Source organism: Microtus oregoni, unplaced genomic scaffold (genome assembly GCF_018167655.1).
Source record: "Microtus oregoni isolate MIOR12 unplaced genomic scaffold, Mior012 000025F_ref0000491, whole genome shotgun sequence".
In the NCBI taxonomy this organism is placed as follows: domain Eukaryota; kingdom Metazoa; phylum Chordata; class Mammalia; order Rodentia; family Cricetidae; genus Microtus; species Microtus oregoni.
Window position 1 is genome coordinate 25,086,384 of NW_024543084.1, and position 16,831 is coordinate 25,103,214.

At 51.7% G+C, this 16,831-nt stretch overlaps 2 protein-coding genes across 3 annotated transcripts; both read left to right on the forward strand.

Moving 5' to 3' along the window:
• The first annotated feature begins 1,033 nt into the window (after window positions 1-1,033).
• Bst2 (bone marrow stromal cell antigen 2) lies at window positions 1,034-4,762 on the forward strand. Its single transcript, XM_041675071.1, has 5 exons — window positions 1,034-1,378; window positions 2,315-2,411; window positions 2,811-2,850; window positions 4,284-4,401; window positions 4,511-4,762. Exons 1-4 carry the CDS (start codon window positions 1,079-1,081, stop codon window positions 4,381-4,383), a joined length of 537 nt encoding a protein of 178 aa, XP_041531005.1. The 5' UTR covers window positions 1,034-1,078; the 3' UTR covers window positions 4,384-4,401; window positions 4,511-4,762.
• Window positions 4,763-10,216: 5,454 nt separating this feature from the next.
• Ccdc194 (coiled-coil domain containing 194) lies at window positions 10,217-14,417 on the forward strand. 2 transcript variants are annotated; one of them, XM_041675090.1, is made up of 4 exons: window positions 10,217-10,543; window positions 12,044-12,140; window positions 12,997-13,129; window positions 13,629-14,417. In XM_041675090.1, the coding sequence occupies exons 1-4, from the start codon at window positions 10,217-10,219 to the stop codon at window positions 13,774-13,776; spliced, it is 705 nt and encodes a 234-aa protein (XP_041531024.1). In that variant the 3' UTR covers window positions 13,777-14,417. The 2 variants fall into 2 exon arrangements, 1 of the variants encoding a protein (XP_041531024.1); XR_005976389.1 differs by lacking the exons at window positions 10,217-10,543; window positions 12,044-12,140; window positions 12,997-13,129 and adding an exon at window positions 13,261-13,319 and having other exon boundaries at window positions 13,629-13,770.
• Window positions 14,418-16,831: the final 2,414 nt, after the last annotated feature.

The following is a 16,831-nucleotide window of genomic DNA, read 5'->3' on the forward strand; positions in this document are numbered from 1 at the left end:
CAACACACAAGAGAGTGGTTGGAATCTGCTGCGATTTTACTGAATTCATGTTTTCATTATATAGTATTCAAACAAAGAACAAATCAGAAGGTCATGTGTCATTGGTTGGCACAGTATGAAAGCTTCTTTTAGTCACATCAGCAATATTTAAGAAAAGTACATTATCAGGAACAGGTGTTAGACATAAAGTATCCGTAGAAGAGGAAATCTTGTCCTTGGGACTGTAAACCTCAGGCAAGTGGTTTCATCTGTCTCATTATCGCTATCATGGCCCTTCCTCTTCCTAACCCTTTATTTCATCTAGTGACCAAATATACCTAATCAGTTCTCTGCACCTGCTGAACTATACTTTTTAGTACCTTCTTATGCAGCAGACATCGTGGGGGTTGGGATCTAGTAAGCCTATCCATAAAGTTCAAAGTATAACAGTCTTTGTCCATCAACATTAACCCATCTATTCCCTTGCTCATCATACACCCTGTGTATGACAAAGGTTCTGCTGTAGTCTTATACATTCCCATACTGTGCTTCCTTATCCCAGAGCTGTTCCTGAAGAGAATGATCCTTGTCTTGTATATATAAAGACTATCATTATTATGAAAGAAATTGTGCAAAGCTCATATTCCATATAGCCAGCTACTCGAGAATACCGTCTGTGCCCCAAGGGCGGCCAATACCAGGCTATCTGCCATTGACCTCCAGGAAGCCTAGTCCCATGGGACACATAGCTCCCGTCCGGTATAATGACATATGTCATGTCACACAGACGACACTGGGGTTGGTGTGGCAGAAGGCCAAGAATTTGAGTTGAATTCCAGAAGTTTCTTTTTCTTCCAGGGGGATTCCGCAGCAAGCCTTCACTCACAAGGCCAAGAGGAATGCCCCCCTTTCCAGGAAAAAGAAACCGAAAGGCTGCCTTTGCTAGGACACTAGCAGGCTGTGCTCCAGCTGCTCTGGGACTGCCCCTAAGGACGCTGGAAATTGCTATTGGTTAGAAGCGGGACCTATGCTAAGGAGGGGCGTGGCCCGGAGAGGGTTCCAGCGCCAGCGAAGCTTCGAGCTAGAGGAACAAAACCACATGGCACCGACTTTCTACCACTATCTTCCGGTGCCCATGGAGAAGACGTGGGAGGAGCAGGGACCGGGCATCCGCAGGCGGTGGCTGGTGGCCGCGGTCCTGATGTTCCTGATCTGTGTGGTCTTGGTCATCCCGCTCATCTACTTCGCCGTCAGGGCAAACAGCGAGGCCTGCAGGGACGGGCTGCGGGCTTGGGATGAGTGCCGTAACACCACGCACCTTCTGCAGCGCCAGCTCACCAGTGCCCAGGAGAACCTGCTGCAGGCAGAGACGCAGGCAAACACCTGCAACTGGACCGTGGTAAGACTGGAAACCGTCCCCTCCAAAGCCCCGAGTGACTGGGGAGGCGACTTTGAAACTGCCAAGCAAGTCCCACTCCCACGCTGGCACGCCAGGGACTGAGGACCTTGAAATCCAGGGAGACCTTAAAACTTCCCTCAGCTCCGAAATCAGGGGCCTCAGTATCCTCCCTGTGAAGGGTGCTGAAGTTGAAGAGCTTGAAACTGACTTAGAGGACCAGCACAGGAGCTTCTCCGGGACTCCACTCAGCCCTGATGATTGAAACATTTTTATTTTTTGAGACGGAGTCTCGCTGCATAGCTCAGGCTGTCCTGAAAGTCACCCTGCAGACCAGGCTGCCCTTGAATGCAAGAAATCCACTGCCTCTGCCTTCCAAGTGCTGGGACTAAAGGTGTGCGCCACCACCAGCAAATTTTTGAAATTTTGAATGTGTCTTTTAGAGACCTTGGCTGGGAAGCTCCGTTGTTGTGTTTGGGAAGGATTTGCTAAATCAATGTGAGCCTCAGAATATCTGGAACTTTCTAGTAGGGTTTAGTCATGAAGAGCTTTCAAATTCCCGTGGCGGGGGTGGGGGTGGGCTTAAAACTGCTATTTTGGAGCAAGGAGTTGATGGTGCACGCCTTTAATACCAGCACTCCGGAGGCAGAGGCAAGCCTCTGTGAGTTCGAGACCAGCCTGGTCTACAGGGTGAGTTCCAGTACAGCTAGGACTGTTACACAGAGAAATCCTGTCCAGAAGGAAAAAACAACAAAATACCCTGCCATTTTGGAGATGGCACGTGTTTTGTTAGGACTGGGGGGCTCTCGAGGGGGCTGGAGAGGAACCTGAAAGGACCTTTGTTTGGGTAAAAGGACCTCTGAAGACTTGGCCTGGAAAGTTTCTAGGGACCAGGACAACAAACAGCCAATCTGTGTTTCTGCTGCTTTTCTGACTCAGGTGACCCTTCAGGATTCCCTGGAGAAGAAGGTGTCCCAGGTCCAGGAGCAGCAGGCCCACATCCAGGAGCAGCAGGCCCACATCCAGGAGCTTGAGAGTGAGAAGGGGTGGGGTGGGGGAGTGCAGGGGAAGGGGTGGGGTGGGGAGTGCTGAGACCAGGAGAAGGGGTGGGGGATTGGAGGGGGCTAAGAGGGAACAGGGCAGGCCAGAGTGAGAGAAGCTGCTCAGGAATCTGATTTTTCCCAGAGCTTCAGGAGTGGAAGTGGGTGTTTATGGGAGCAGAGGGCAGGTTAGCAGCGCCCTGTTAGGGGGGTGGGGGCTGCAGAGCTGGGGATGACAGCTGTAGAAGGACCTCAGGCTGGCCCTTCATTTGGTCTCCCTCTCCCTTCACACCCCCCAGCCCCCACTGCTGGCCTTGGTGTTAGATGGCTTCCAGGTGTTACTTTGGGGTGTTCTCCCATGTGGCCTGTGCTGATTGGGCCCTCTATCTTTGCAGGCAAGATCATGAAGCTGAACCAGGAGCTGGCGACACTGAGGTTAGAAACAGCTCCCCTGCCCTCCCCACTCCCCTGCCCTCCCCCCCTCCCCTGCCACTCTCTACTTCCTTCCTCAAGACCGGGACCCACTTGGTCACACAATCCACAGCTCAAAGCTGAGCTGTGAAGAAGGCTAGTGAGGAGAGCTTGTGACACATTAGCTCAAGGCCCTGAGTTCAAATCCCCAGCACCCGCTTAGAAACTGGCTGTAGTATGTCCTTAACTCTGGTACTGGGGAGCAGACAGAGTATCCTGGGGCTCACTGGCCAGCCCAGGTAGTAAAGCTTCATGTCCAGGGAGAGACCCTGTCTCAAAAATTAAGGAAGAGGGTATGTAGACAAAATTGTAGCCTTCCCTATTGCACAGTAAAGTCCTGAAGTTCACTGTCAAAGTAGTAATGCCAATAACAATACAATTCATAAAAATAAGATGGAGCCAGGCACACGGCACATGCCTTTAATCCCGTACTCCAGAGGCAGAAGCTGGTGGAGCTCCGGGAGTTCTAGGCCAGCCAGGACTACATAGAGAAACCCTGTCTGGGAAAACAAAACAAAAAGCTTCAGAAGAAAAACATGTCCCAAGAGCCACAGCCATAGGTGACCAATCCCAGCCCGCTCCCTCAGCGATGTGGTGGGTGGGGCTGCCTAGAAACCTGAGATCTAAGGAGGAAAGAGAAGTCTGAGTCCTGCTCAACCTGAGCAACTGCGGGATCTCCCGGACAGAATCTCAGTGCCAAGGCATCCAGGGCAGTGGGTAGCTCACAACTGTTCATAACTCCAGCTCCATGAGCTCTGTGCCTCTGGACTCTGAGGGCCCTACATTCACACACACACACACACACACACACACACACACACACAAAACCTGAGTTTGAATACATGCCTCTGACTCCACCCGCACCACTGTTTATGCGTACTCGTGCATACACATCATAATGCACATGTACACACACTAAATAAACTATAATACAATTTAAAAGGAATAAAAATAAAATCTAAGGAAAGAAAATGTGAATTTGAAATACTAAGAACAGGGCTGAGAACCCGCTGGAGCCCTGAGTAGACTCCCACAGTGAGGGGCTGGGGGCGTGGCTCAGGGTGGACCCCCTGCCTAGTATCCCCAGTGAGGGGCTGGGGGCTTGGCTCTGGGGTGGAGCCTCTGCCTAGAATCCACCCCAGTTCCATCCCAGCACAGAAATATTTAAAAAGGAAGCTGATGGCTGAGAGGTGGCGCACGCCTTTAATCCCAGCACTCAGGAGGCAGAGGCAGGAGGATCTCTATGAGGTTGAGCCCAGCTTGCTCTACAAAGTGAATTCCAGGACAGCAGGACTTTTTGACAGAGAAACCCTGTCTTGAAAAAATTAAGAAAAAAAAAAGTGAGCGAAGGAAACATCATCAGGTGACCTCTGCCTGAGTCACCCCTCTCCAAGCAGGACCAAAGAGGAAGCTTCTAGCACAGCACAGAACTCTGCCAGCTCCATGGTGGTTTCCAGCCTTTTGATGTTCGTAGTGCCAGTGTTCCTGCTTTTCTGAGGATCCAACAGCTGGCAGGTGAGGACTGGGTCCAGGGGAGGTTGTGAGGAGCCCACTCAGGGAGGAGGGCGTGGTCCCGTGGTGGAAGGGGCGGAGTGTCCATTAACAGCTGAGTCCCGTTCTTTAGGCCACAGCCCGTTTTGACGAAGATGCGGTTGCACCTGTTTGAGGTCATTGGGAGTCCTGGTGGCTCTGGAGGTCATGGCAGCCCCAAGGATGTAGAAGCCACTGAGTGGAGCCTAGATTGCACCTCCCTCCCTCCTTCCTTATGACTGGGAGAGTGGAAGGGGCACCTCTATTTTTGCTTTTATGGTTATTGGGGCAGGGGTTCACTTATTTCTGACGTCTTTAAGCTTTGAAAAATAAAGTAATTTGGAAAGAAAGAGTTTGCTTCTAAATTGCTAGTGTCCCTACATCCCCTGTTTCTCCATCCTGAACATGGCCTTGGTCAGTGGGTGCAGAGGGTGGCCAGCTCTCAGGTCTATGCTGCTCTCAGGGGAGAAGAGGCTGAGGCTAGAATGGTTCCACCATGCTCGTCTGTCTCCACAATTCTGGGCAGGGATTTATGCTAGCCTTCTTCACAGCAGCAGGACTGATAGAACGGAGAGAGATGGCAGGCAGGCAGGCAGGTAGGTAGGTGGGTGGGGCTCACAGAGTGGTCCAGCAAGTCCAACAATGGCTGTCTACCAACAGGAGCCTTTCTTTCATTTGTTTGAGAATTTTTTCTGGGGCTGGAGAGATGGCTCAGAGGTTAAGAGCATTGCCTGCTCTTCCAAAGGTCCTGAGTTCAATTCCCAGCAACCACATGGTGGCTCACAACCATTTATAATGGGGTCTAGTGCCCTCTTCTGGCCTGCGGTCATACACACAGACAGAATATTGTATACATAATAGATAAATAAATAAATAAAAATAAAAGAGAATTTTTTTGCTTATACAAATGGAACAGAAGTTCAGTAGGCTTCTTACCATTCATGCCTGGAGCACCACATAGCCAGTACTAAAGGTCCATATGAGTAGTGCAGCCGTAAAACTCACCTTGCCTGTGCTGCTCATTGTGGGTCTGGACACGATGAACATTGCTTTGTCTATGCTGCCCTTTGTGATAACTACCGTCACCCTGAAGTCACCTGGCCTCTGCTACCTCGGGGCCCAGTTAAACCAGCGGTGTCTCCAACCCTGTGTCAGTTTACACAGAGAAGCCTGGAGACACCAACCAGCACCAGCATTTCCCTTATTTTCTACAAATTGTCAAAGGTTTTGTTTTGTAGGTTTTTCGAGACAGGGTTTCTCTGTGTGGCCCCGGCTGTCCTGGAACACCCTCTACAGACCAGGCTGGTCTCAAACTCATAGAGATCCTCCAGCCTTTGCCTCCCCAGTGCTGTGATTAAAGTAGGGCACCACCATTGCCCAAGTCAGTTAAGCCTTCTCCTCCTCCTCCTCCTCCTCCTCCTCCTCCTCCTCCTCCTCCTCCTCTTCCTCCTCCTCCTCCTCTTCCTTCTTGTTTTGTTTTATGTGTTTTTGTTTTTCAAGATGGGGTTTTTCAGGAGCTATGGAGTCAGTTACTGGAACTCTGCTCTGTAAGCCAGGCTGGCCTCGAACTCACAGGGATCTGCCTGCCTCTGCCTCCCGAGTACGGGGGGGGGGGTTAAAGGTGTGCACCCCCACTGCCTGACCACTTAAGAGCCCATTTTCCACCTCCCAGATTCCCCGCAATCCCGCTCTGGTGCCCACTCCCTCTCCAGGATCTCACTGCTTTCCTCTGTTAACTTCCTTCCTCCACTTCCTCCTGGAGCTGACTGATTGTTCTTTCCATTTCCTGACACTAAGGTTCACAGAATTGTTCCCTTGACCCCACAGTACCCACTGGAGACAGTGTTTCCCTGGGGACCCCAGATGCCCCCTCCCAGGCACCCATAAATCCCTTTGTGGGCACCTCACACCATTGTCTTGGTACAAAACTGTTTCCAAGCCAAGCTGTTTCCGGCGTCGGGTGTTGGACTCTAGAGTCCAAACACCGAGGAGGAGTCACCCCCAGAGACCATCCCTCACACCATAGCTGATATAAAAGCATGAGGATTTTATTAATTCTGTCATGACAGGGTCCCTCAGCATTCGGGAAGCCGAGGGGACCTCGAATAGCTGGCACAGGCTACTTTTAAAGGAGAAGGCCACAGAAGCAAGGAGGCTTGTTCTTTGACTATTCTGATTGGCTTATTCGAAAGGGCTATTACCAATAACTGGCTGGAGAGCTGTTGCCAGATCAGATGAGGTAAGAGGTCATTTTGACCCCGTTTCCCAGGGGACTGAATCACAACATATGAGTATGGGTAATTGTTCAGGAAACGAGTCAACATCTTAAAGGTGACCTTGCCCCAATTTCTGGAGAACATAAGTGCATGTGTAGCTGTTAGGTCCTTGGTTCCCAGGGGAGGAGGGGTAGCACCAAGGCACTAAGGAGATTGAGAGGCTTCAGAATTGTCTTAGAGTTTTACACGGGCATATTGTGAAGACTCTTCCAAACCCTCAGGCCCGAGTTCTCATTCAATCCTGCTGCTGTGTGTGTGTGTTCTGGGAAGTGAACCCAAGACCTGACCCTAGGCCATGCCCCAGCACCTCACTGGAGGACCCTAAGCCGTGCTCCACCCCTGGGCTGGCCACTGGTCCCTCACTGAGGGCATTTAGGTCTAGCCCTTCTCTGGTGGTCTTGGATAGAGGCCTGTCCTCCAATGGATGCCCCACATGGCTTCATGGGTTCCGCTGTCCCTGTTTGCAAAGTATAGTCTCAGCTTGTTTGTCTGCTGGTGACTTTGTCTTTAGGAGACGGGGTGGGAAGGGGCATTATCTTTACTGGATGGGTCATCCCCCCCCCACCTTACACCATAGATTTGTTGGGTGGATTTTGGAATGGTAGAAGTGGGAGATCAGGCTTCACAGAGTGGAGGTTCAGGGGGGACCGACTGTCCTCACTGGCAGACACTCACAGGGTGGAGGTTCAGGGGGGACCGACTGTCCTCACTGGCAGACACTCACAGGGTGGAGGTTCAGGGGGGACCGACTGTCCTCACTGACAGACACAGAATGGATGTTCGGGGGGGCTGACTGTCCTCACTGACAGACACAGAATGGAGGTTCAGGGGGGACCGACTGTCCTCACTGACAGACACTCACAGGGTGGAGGTTCAGGGGGGACCGACTGTCCTCACTGACAGACACTCACAGGATGGAGGTTCAGGGGGGACCGACTGTCCTCACTGACAGACACTCACAGGGTGGAGGTTCGGGGGGAACGACTGTCCTCACTATCAGACACAGGGTGGAGGTTCAGGGGGGAACCGACTGTCCTCACTGACAGACATTTACCTGGGTCCCTGCTTTGTACCTAACACATGGACTCAGCCTGCTGTCTCCTTCCTGGGTGTTTTCTGTGAAAATTTCCTTTCATGGGGCTGGCTCGGTGGGGCAGAGGAGGGCAGAGGAGGGCAGGACTTTTTTCTCTATTTGGGTCACTGTCTCCCCCACAAACTATGCCGTTCTCTCTCTCTCTCTCTCTCTCTCTCTCTCTCTCTCTCTCTCTCTCTCTCTCTCTCTCTCTGCCCAGGCAGTAAGACCTCTCTGGGCACTGAGCAACCCCTTCACCCATGACCTGTGGCCTCCATTCTCTTGGGTTCCTGGGAAACTCCCATGCATGGCTTTGGCCCCCAGCTCCTCAGCACTGAGGTGGCTGATGAAGGCTGCTCACCAATCTACACAGGGCACACCCTATATGACACTTTATTTGTATTTTGATAAATAAAGCTTGTCTGAAGAACAGAATGCAAAACAGCCACACTAGTCATCCATACAGGCCAGGCAGCGGTGGTGCACACCTTTAATCCCAGCACCAGAGAGGACTATAAAACAGGAGGAGACAGGAGGTTTGGAGAGCGCTGCAGTCTGCTGAGGACAGGATCGCCCCTTTGTCTGAGCCTTGGTAGTAGTTTGGCTGCTTTGCTTTTCTGATCTTCATCTTGAACCCAATATCTGTCTCTAGGCTTTTATTAATTGTGCTACAAAACCCTGTCATTTTTTGCTTTTTACCCTGAGTCTGGGCCATAAGGATACGCACCACTCAGCAGTCAGGGCTAGAGGTGAGGACTCGGGAATCCAGCTGTGTGCTGTGTTTCTGGCTTGTGGTGCAGCCTCTCTGAGTCTGACTTAGTTTTCTTCTCTTCTTTCTTTTCCCTCAGATTTTTTCATTCTTTTCTGTTTCTTCCTTTTTTCCATCCTCCCTTGTTCCCGCTTTAATCTTCCTCGCCGTTCTTTCTCTCTGACTCTCAGCGTTGTTGCTGGGATGTAAAGATTTGTTCAACCCAGGCAGAGGAGACCGAGCCAAGACTGTCTGTCACTGACTGAACTGGAGGCCGCCAAGCAGGGGCAGTCACGCCCACACCCACCTGCTCGCGAGCTATGGAGTGGTGGCCTTCCTCACTGCTCCATCTGCAGGTGTCTTGCATTTGCTGCCGCTGCCGCTGTCGTTGGAGAGTCCGGCACTTCCCACTTCTTGAGAATCCTGCTGCGCCCTGACCTGCCTAACCGTCCAGGTGAAGGTGCTGGGGCTGCCTGATGAGAAGCGATTTGAGTTGGGTCTGGGGCAGAGTCTTCTGGTTTAATTTCGTTTCTATATAACTTAATAACTTTTTTGTCTTTTTTTTTTTGAGGCGGGGTTACTCTGTGTAACAGTCCTAGCTGTCCTGGAACTAGCTCTTTTATATCAGGTTGGCCTTGAACTCATAGAGATCAGCATGCCTCTGCTTCCCCAGTGCTGGGATTAAAGGTGTGCACCACCACCACCAGGCTGTAATTTAATATCTTTTTCTTGTTGTTGTTGTTGTTTTCAGACCAGGCTGGCCTCAAACTCATAGTGATCTACCTGCCTCTGCCTCTGAGTGCTGGGATAAGAAGCATGTGCCACCAACCCTGGCTTAAAGCCTTTGAGTTCAGTTTGTTTTAAATGTATTCTATTTATATTCTAATTAGGGTTAAACCCCGGGTCTCACCCATAGCCCAGGCTAGCCTCTCACTCCACCCACCTCTACCCTCTTTGGGCTGAGGGTGTGTGCAACTGTAAACAGCTTCCATTTCATGCACTGACTGAGGGCACACACACCAAGAGTGGTCCTCAGCTCGTCCTGCGTGTGCACCTACTGTGTGCCCGGCCTGTGTGATCACAGGGTAGAGGATGAAACAAAACGGGAGACTTTGCTTGTTAGAAGCTCAGTTGGAATGTGGGAGGCAGCCAGGGACGGAGACTCCTGTAAAATGCAGGCAGGAACCTGGGTGTCTGACGACCTTTGTGTCCCGGACCTACACGCCGTAGGTAGGACAGGAGACATGCTGTCCTGTGACCTGGAGAGACCCTAGGTTCCTCCCCCGCACACACAAAATAAATAAAATGTAATAAAAAAATCAAGGAAAAACTTTTTATAAGGATCTTGAATCCCAGTCTCATGGAAAGATTGCCCACACGCGTGAGCACAGCCAGCGTGGAGACCTTGCAGGACCCACTCGTCTACCCTCCCATGTTCTAGCCTCAGTTTCCCCATCAACAGAAAGGGCTCACCAGGCACTGAGTTCAGGGCGAAACTGAGGCTCAGAAGGGTCTGGTCAAAGTGCCCCCAGTTTTTTCCTAGAGCGCTCAGAACAGACCGGCCCCAGAGGAATTCCTGTGCACCCCTCCCCATCCCTCGGGAAGCCACTGCCAGGTGGGGTGGAGCGGGACCGTGGGTGTCCCCGGAATCCCAGGGTGCCAATTAAATGCTAGTGGCCCGTCTGGGGTCAGAGCCACGGCGGGATGGCAGAGCCGGGCCCGGAGCCGGGGAGCGCTTGGCGGCTGCTGGCCCTGTGCGGGGCTGCCGTGTTTCTGGCGGCTGCCGCTGCCGGAGGGGCGCTGGTGGCCTGGAACCTGGCGGCCTCGACGGCCCGGGGTACCAGCTGCCCTGAGCCCGAGCAGGTGAACGCAACGGTGTGGCCCCCAGACTCAGCGCCTGAGATTGAAGAACTTAGGCGGCGGTTGGCCGAGGCTGAGCAGCGCCAGGAGAGCCTGGCCGGGTGGCTGCAGCGCGCCGAGGGCGACAGGAGGGAGCTGGAGGTGGCGCTCAAGGCCTGCAAGGACCGACAGGTAGGGGCAGGGGAAAGCCAGAACGTTCTGCAAAGAGATCTTGCTTGCCTATCTCTAGGGCCTCGGTGTTCCCCAACTTTCCAAAGGGTGGAGAGAAAGTGCAGGACTATCGCAGTTTCTCTTGTTTTCTAAAACGCCAGTCTTCTTGGAGCCTAACTCTGATCCATGATGCCACCTGTCCCTGCTGTTGGACACAAGGGAAAAGCCCGGACCCCGGACCTCTGTGCCGCTCACTGCCACTCCAGGTTCCAGTAGTCCTATTTTAAGAGAGGGACATTATATCACCAGTAATTAGGAGACTAAAGTTGGCCTCTTGGGGAGGCACCAGCGGGACCTCCCTTTTCCGGGTACCGCCCTCTCAGACTCACAAAATGGAGTGCTCCAAACCCAATCACTAACTATATGGTGTCATACACTTGTCATCAAAGCAGAGGCAGAGGCGGGGAGATCAGGAATTCAAACTCTTCCTTAGGAGCCTGGAGAGGTGAGGGCAGCCTGCGCGGCAGGAGACCCTGTCACAAAAGGAAACACTCTCAGACCTAGCGTTTAAATGTATTAAAAAATGGCTGTGAATCTTTCTGTGCCTGACCCAGCACAGTTTGTATATCTAGTTTTGGTGGACACTGAACTGTGTGGGAAACACAAGACTTAACCATTGCTAGGCTGGGGGCTCCACCCTGAGCCACGCCCCAGCCCCTCACCGGGGATCCTAGGCAGGGGCTCCTGTGCAACTCCTCAGTCATCTTTTTACTTTTGATTTTGATTTTTTAAAAATATTTATTTATTTATTTATTTATTATGCATACAATATTCTGTCTGTGTGTATGTCTGCAGGCCAGAAGAGGGCACCAGACCCCATTACAGATGGTTGTGAGCCACCATGTGGTTGCTGGGAATTGAACTCAGGACCTTTGGAAGAGCAGGCAATTCTCTTAACCACTGAGCCATCTCTCCAGCCCCTTACTTTTGATTTTGAGACAGGCCCTGCCTGAGATGCCCAGTATGTCCTGGAACTCAGGCTGTGGCTATGCCTGGACCTCCTGATTCTTCTGTCGCCATCTCCCAAGTGCTGGGATGATAGGAGTATCCTGCCAGGTCCAACTGGCATCTGTGTTTTAAAGATCTAAATATCCTGGTAAACTGAGGAAGGAGGACCACAGCTTGGAGACCAGTTTTAGGTGCAAAATATGAGGGCTCTAATCACGATACAGGAAAGTCAGAATGGCTCCTGCGCGCTCTCTGCCTTCCCAAATAGATGATCTATCTGAGGCAGGGAGGTCAAGACTGCCTAGAGCCCCAGGTGTGAGCTCTGACTCTGCCTGGCTTACTTAGCCAGTCTGTTCTGCAGTGGGGACTTGTCACCCATCAAATCTGCCTGAGCTGGTGGCAAGTCCTCGACAGAGATCACAGAACCAAGCGTTTTCTACTGTGTAGAGTTTAGGTGGGCTTCACCGAGTTCCTATTTTGTCCCTTTCTTCCTCCCCTCACTGCTGTCTGCAGAGCCGGCTTCAGACCCAACTGAAGACCCTGAGGATTGAGATGGATGAGGCCAAAGCCCAAGGCACGCAGATGGGGCTACAGAATGGAGAACTGACAGGTGGGCTGGGGGAGGGGAGGCTGGAGGAGGGAGTGGGGAGAAAAGCTGGAGAGGGAGGGCCTGGAGGGGAAGGCAGGTCCCTAGAAACTACAGTGCACGGAGCTGCAATCGCTGAGCAAACCATCTAAACAGGACATTAAAAGAACTTTAATGCACCCGCAAGGGCAGAAAACCAGAAACGAGCCTGCCAAAGATGCGAAATAACACAGACCGGGCTGTGGCTGGGCTGTGGCTGGGCAAGGCAGAGAGTTCGCCTAGCATGCTGGGCTCCACCCCCAGCACGCACAAACCAGGCCTGGGGGATGCAACCCTAGTAGTGACCCCAGGACCCAGGAGGCTGACACAAGATGATATCTGTGAAGTGAGTTTGGTCAACCCAGGGACACAGTAAGATGCGGTTTTAAGAGAAACAAACAAAACCAAACAACAACAACAAAATGTTGTATGAGCCAGATGTGATGGCAGGACGCTTGTTATCCCAGCACTCGGGAGGTAGGAATTGGGGAGTTCAGAATCTGTCTCTAGTCTTGGTTTATATACTAAATCTGAGGCTAGCCTGGGCTACATGAGACCTTGTCTCCAAAAGCTGTAATATTAAAGCGACAACGATGATGAAGATAGAAAGTCATACACATTTTATGTTTGTTTTGTTTTTTATTTTTAGAGACAGACAGCTCTAGCTGTCCTGGAACTCACTCTGTAGCCCAGGCTGGCCTTGAACTCACAGAGATCCCCTACCTTTGCCTTCCGAGTTCTGGGATTACAGGCGTGCGCCACCACCGCCCAGTTTAGTCAGGCACATTTCAATTCAAGCATGCACACGGCACGCAGACTCAAGTCCCTCTGTCCCCTGTAGAAGCCTTGGCGCGTTGGGAGGCTGCAGCCACTGAGTCCAAGCAACAGCTGGAAGCGGCAATACAGCGCGCTGGCGCAGCAGAGGCAGAAGGCGAAGCTTGCGTTGGCCGGGAGATGGCGCTGAGGGAGCACATGTGAGTTAAAGGGCCAGTCACGAGTGGGACAGACGGACAGGGCCGCGGGCCAATGACTATGTAGAGTGTAGTTCTTTAGGCCAATCTGTATCTAGGGGCGTGGCTTAGGAAATCTGGCCTTTGTAGGTTGGGAGGGAAGGGTAGCCGGGTGGACCGGACTTGGAGGTGAAGTCGGATTTAGCGCCACTCGGTGAGGGGGTAGGTTGTCTGGGGGTGGGTAATCCCAGGTTGAAGATGTCACTCGGGGAATCGGTGTGGGCTCCAGGGAGGAGCAGGGAGAAAATATAAGCTTGTAGGAAAAAGGAGTAGGTAATGAGAAGAGGAAGGATTTGGAGAGGATCTTGCGTGGGAGGGCCCCGAGTCCCTGGGGAGGAGACTCTAATATGTCAGAGTGTGGAAGGGAATCGGGACCTTGCAGGGTAGGGAGCCCTGAAGGCTGAGTTCCCTGCACAAACACCTGTCGGGGTGTCAGGCGCTCATAGTCCCCTCCTCTCTGCAGTTTCGCCCTGGAAGCCGAGCTAGCTGACCTGCGAAGAGGATCGCGCCCCCGTCCCCGCTCAGGACCCAGGTCCAAGCCCAGCATCCGCTCCCGCCCGAGGTCTGGATCCACTAAGAGCTGCCGTAGGCCACCTCGTGACCCCCAGTAGGACAGGAGCCTTGGGCCAGGACTGACAGCGTGGGTGAGAGACGTGACCCACAGGGTCCACACGCAGCTTTCCACCCACGACGGCCTAGGGGGCAGCGCACAGAGAGACTCAATCCTCCTCTCTGGAGCACACAGCTAGATCATCACCACATAGGGAAACTGAGGCTTATTTTGTCCGGCCGCGATGGCCCAGGTAACCACGCTGCGAGGCTCACCCTGTAGGAACGCACAGAACTCCCGTGGGATTTCAACAGAGAACCGAGGCATACTCCAGTAAGAAGGTTTACAAATTCTTAGAAGTCATAAGAATCGGGGCCTGGGGCCTGGACAGTGACCCTGTTCTGGAGGAGATGCCCACATGACAAGAAAAGACAGTGCAGGAAATAAGAAGGGGCGCTGTCTGGGTCACATGGAGGGAAGGGACTCTCTCTGGGTCTCAAAAAAAAAAATCATTGAAAGATCGATAGTTCCCCTCTTACCTCCCTTCCTGATTCTCCCTCCCCTCTTTCCTCCCTTTTTTCTCTTTCCCTTTCAACAGTGTCTCATGTAGCCCAGACTAACCTCAGACTAGCCTTGCTGCCCTGGACCTCCTGACACCCCTCCCCTCGGGCTGGGATTAAAGACCTGCATTACCATACTCTACTCAACAATCTCATGTGTGCTTAGTTTCGCGATATGAGTCTTACAATTCATGTTTAACATATTTTTCCGAGACATCTTCCTATGTAGCTCAGGCTGGCCTGAAGCACAGTGTCTGGCCCCCGCTGTGAGTGTTGGCTCTATGGGTGCACTTCACCACGCCTGTCTCGGTTTTCTTTGAAACTGCTCGTCCATATTTGATGTGATTAATAGTGGCGATTTCTGGACGTCTTCCATCCAGATTCCTTTCTTTATTCTTCGTCTGTTTCCTTTTGTTCCATGGCGCTGGCGATCGCCCCAGTGTGGCACACACCTGTCAACACCTCCAGTCTCAAGTCTCAGATCTGTGGATCCTGAGGCTTTGTTTGGGGGCTGGAGAAGAGGCTCAGCAACTCATCGGCTCTGGGTTGCCTCCTCAGCACCCAGGGGTCATCTCACAAACACCCAGAACTCAGTCCCAGGGGATCCAGCGCCCTCCTCTGGCAGATTTGGGTACTGCATACATAGATGTGCCTGTTCACGCTGGGAAAGAGCAAAATAAATAAAAAATAAACCGTTTATTTATTTATTCATTTATCTATTTATTGGAGACAGGAGTTCTCTAAATAGCCCTGGCTCTCCTAGAACTCATTCTGTAGACCAGGCTGGCCTCACAGAGATCTGCATGCCTCCCCCTGCCTCCCAAGTGCTAGGATTAAAGTCGTGGACTACCAGGCCTGGCAAAACAAAACAAAACACCCACAAACACAGTGCACAGCATGGAGAGGGACCTATCAACTCTGTGCTGGGAACAAGGGCACTGAGATCCAGGTCCACTGTCTATCTCTCTAGTGAGGCTGAGTCTCAGACAAAAGCAAAACAAGTCAGGCAGTGGTGGCACATACCTTTAATCCCAGCACTCAGGAGGCAGAGGCAGGTGGATCTCTGTGAGTTCAAGGCCATCCTGGTCTATGAGAGCTAGTTCCAGGACAGCTAGGACTGTTACACGGAGAAACCCTGTCTTGAAAAACCAAACAACAACAACAAAAAGAAACCCAAAATGTTTATAAATACATTATGTTAACTATGCCATGCAGTTAAAACATGCTAGTTAAAAACAAACTGTCTACCATTCTGGAAGTCAGTGTGATGGTTTCTCAGAAAATCGGGAATCAATCTACCCCAAGACCCAGCGACATCACTCTGGGGCATATGTCCAAAGGAAGCACAATCATACCACAAGGACATGTGCTCAACTATGTTTACAGCAGCATTATTTGTCATAGCCAGAACCTGGGAACAACCTAGATGCCCCTCAACTGAAGAATGGATAAAGAAAGTGTGGTCCATTTACACAATGGAGGACAACTCAGCTGTTAGAAAGCAATGACATCATGAAATTTGCAGACGAATAAATAGAACTAAAAAATCATCTTGAGTGAGGTAACTCGGACCCAGAGAAAAAACACGGTATGTACTCACTCATAAGTGGATAGAAGATGTAAAGCAAGGGATAACCAGAGTACAATCCACAGCTCCAGAGAATTGGGAGGGTGGGGATGGGGGAGGGTGAAGAGGGGGAAGGGAGGGAGGAAGGGGAGGGGGGAAATGTATGGTTCATAAAAACAATTTTAAAAAAGTTAACAACACTGGCTGCTCATGCAGAGGACCCAAATTTGGTCCCCAGCACCCACATCCGTGGGCTCACAACCGCCTGCAGCTCCAGCTTTAGGGAGTACAACGCCCCCTTCTGGCTGTTGCTCTCACAGCACTCGCTTGCTCATAACCACACACAGATACATAAAGTGTTGTGCCTGAGTCCTAGGACCCCCCAAGAAGACCACCACAGAGCCACAGTTCCGAATGCAAAAGCAAGGTTTCCTTTATTAAGTCCTGGCTGTGAAGAAGAGGACCCGTGCTAGCCTGTACTTAATAAACGAAACCTTGCTTTTGCATTCGGAACTGTGGCTCTGTGGTGGTCTTCTTGGGGGGGTCCTAGGACTCAGGCACAACATTTGGGGACTCGTCCCAGATGACTGAAAACCCCTGGACCCCTACCCTGAAGGTTCCTAGTTCTGGACCACAGGTGAGTGACATTGTCTGTCAGATGTTTGTAGCTGTGATTTGTGATTTCTGTCTGACTTCTGTTCTGTGTAAATCTCATAGGCGGCTAGCAGGCAGTTCCTTTTTTCTCTAACAAGGGGTTTTCCTTTCTTTGTGAGCTGAGAAATTTCTTTTTCCTTTCAAAGCAGCCCACCCCGGTGTCTGTGTCCGAGCCCGTGAGGCGGTCCAATAAGGGTCAATGTCTGGAACAGCTGACAGACCTGTGTGTAGGGCTGGGATCAGGGGCATCCAAGATGACGTTCTGGAGCCCACTGGGGGATCAGGCCCTCACCTGGAGTCTGTGGAGTGGGAAGCAGGTTCTGACCAGCTTCCTC

Coding starts and splice junctions, on each gene's coding strand:
- Bst2 (XM_041675071.1), top strand. CDS start 1,079: ATGGCACCGACTTTCTACCACTATCTTCCGGTGCCCATGGAGAAGACG. Junction 1,379..2,314: donor ACACCTGCAACTGGACCGTG/GTAAGACTGGAA, acceptor TTTCTGACTCAG/GTGACCCTTCAGGATTCCCT. Junction 2,412..2,810: donor CCACATCCAGGAGCTTGAGA/GTGAGAAGGGGT, acceptor CTATCTTTGCAG/GCAAGATCATGAAGCTGAAC.
- Ccdc194 (XM_041675090.1), top strand. CDS start 10,217: ATGGCAGAGCCGGGCCCGGAGCCGGGGAGCGCTTGGCGGCTGCTGGCC. Junction 12,141..12,996: donor ACAGAATGGAGAACTGACAG/GTGGGCTGGGGG, acceptor TGTCCCCTGTAG/AAGCCTTGGCGCGTTGGGAG. Junction 13,130..13,628: donor ATGGCGCTGAGGGAGCACAT/GTGAGTTAAAGG, acceptor TCCTCTCTGCAG/TTTCGCCCTGGAAGCCGAGC.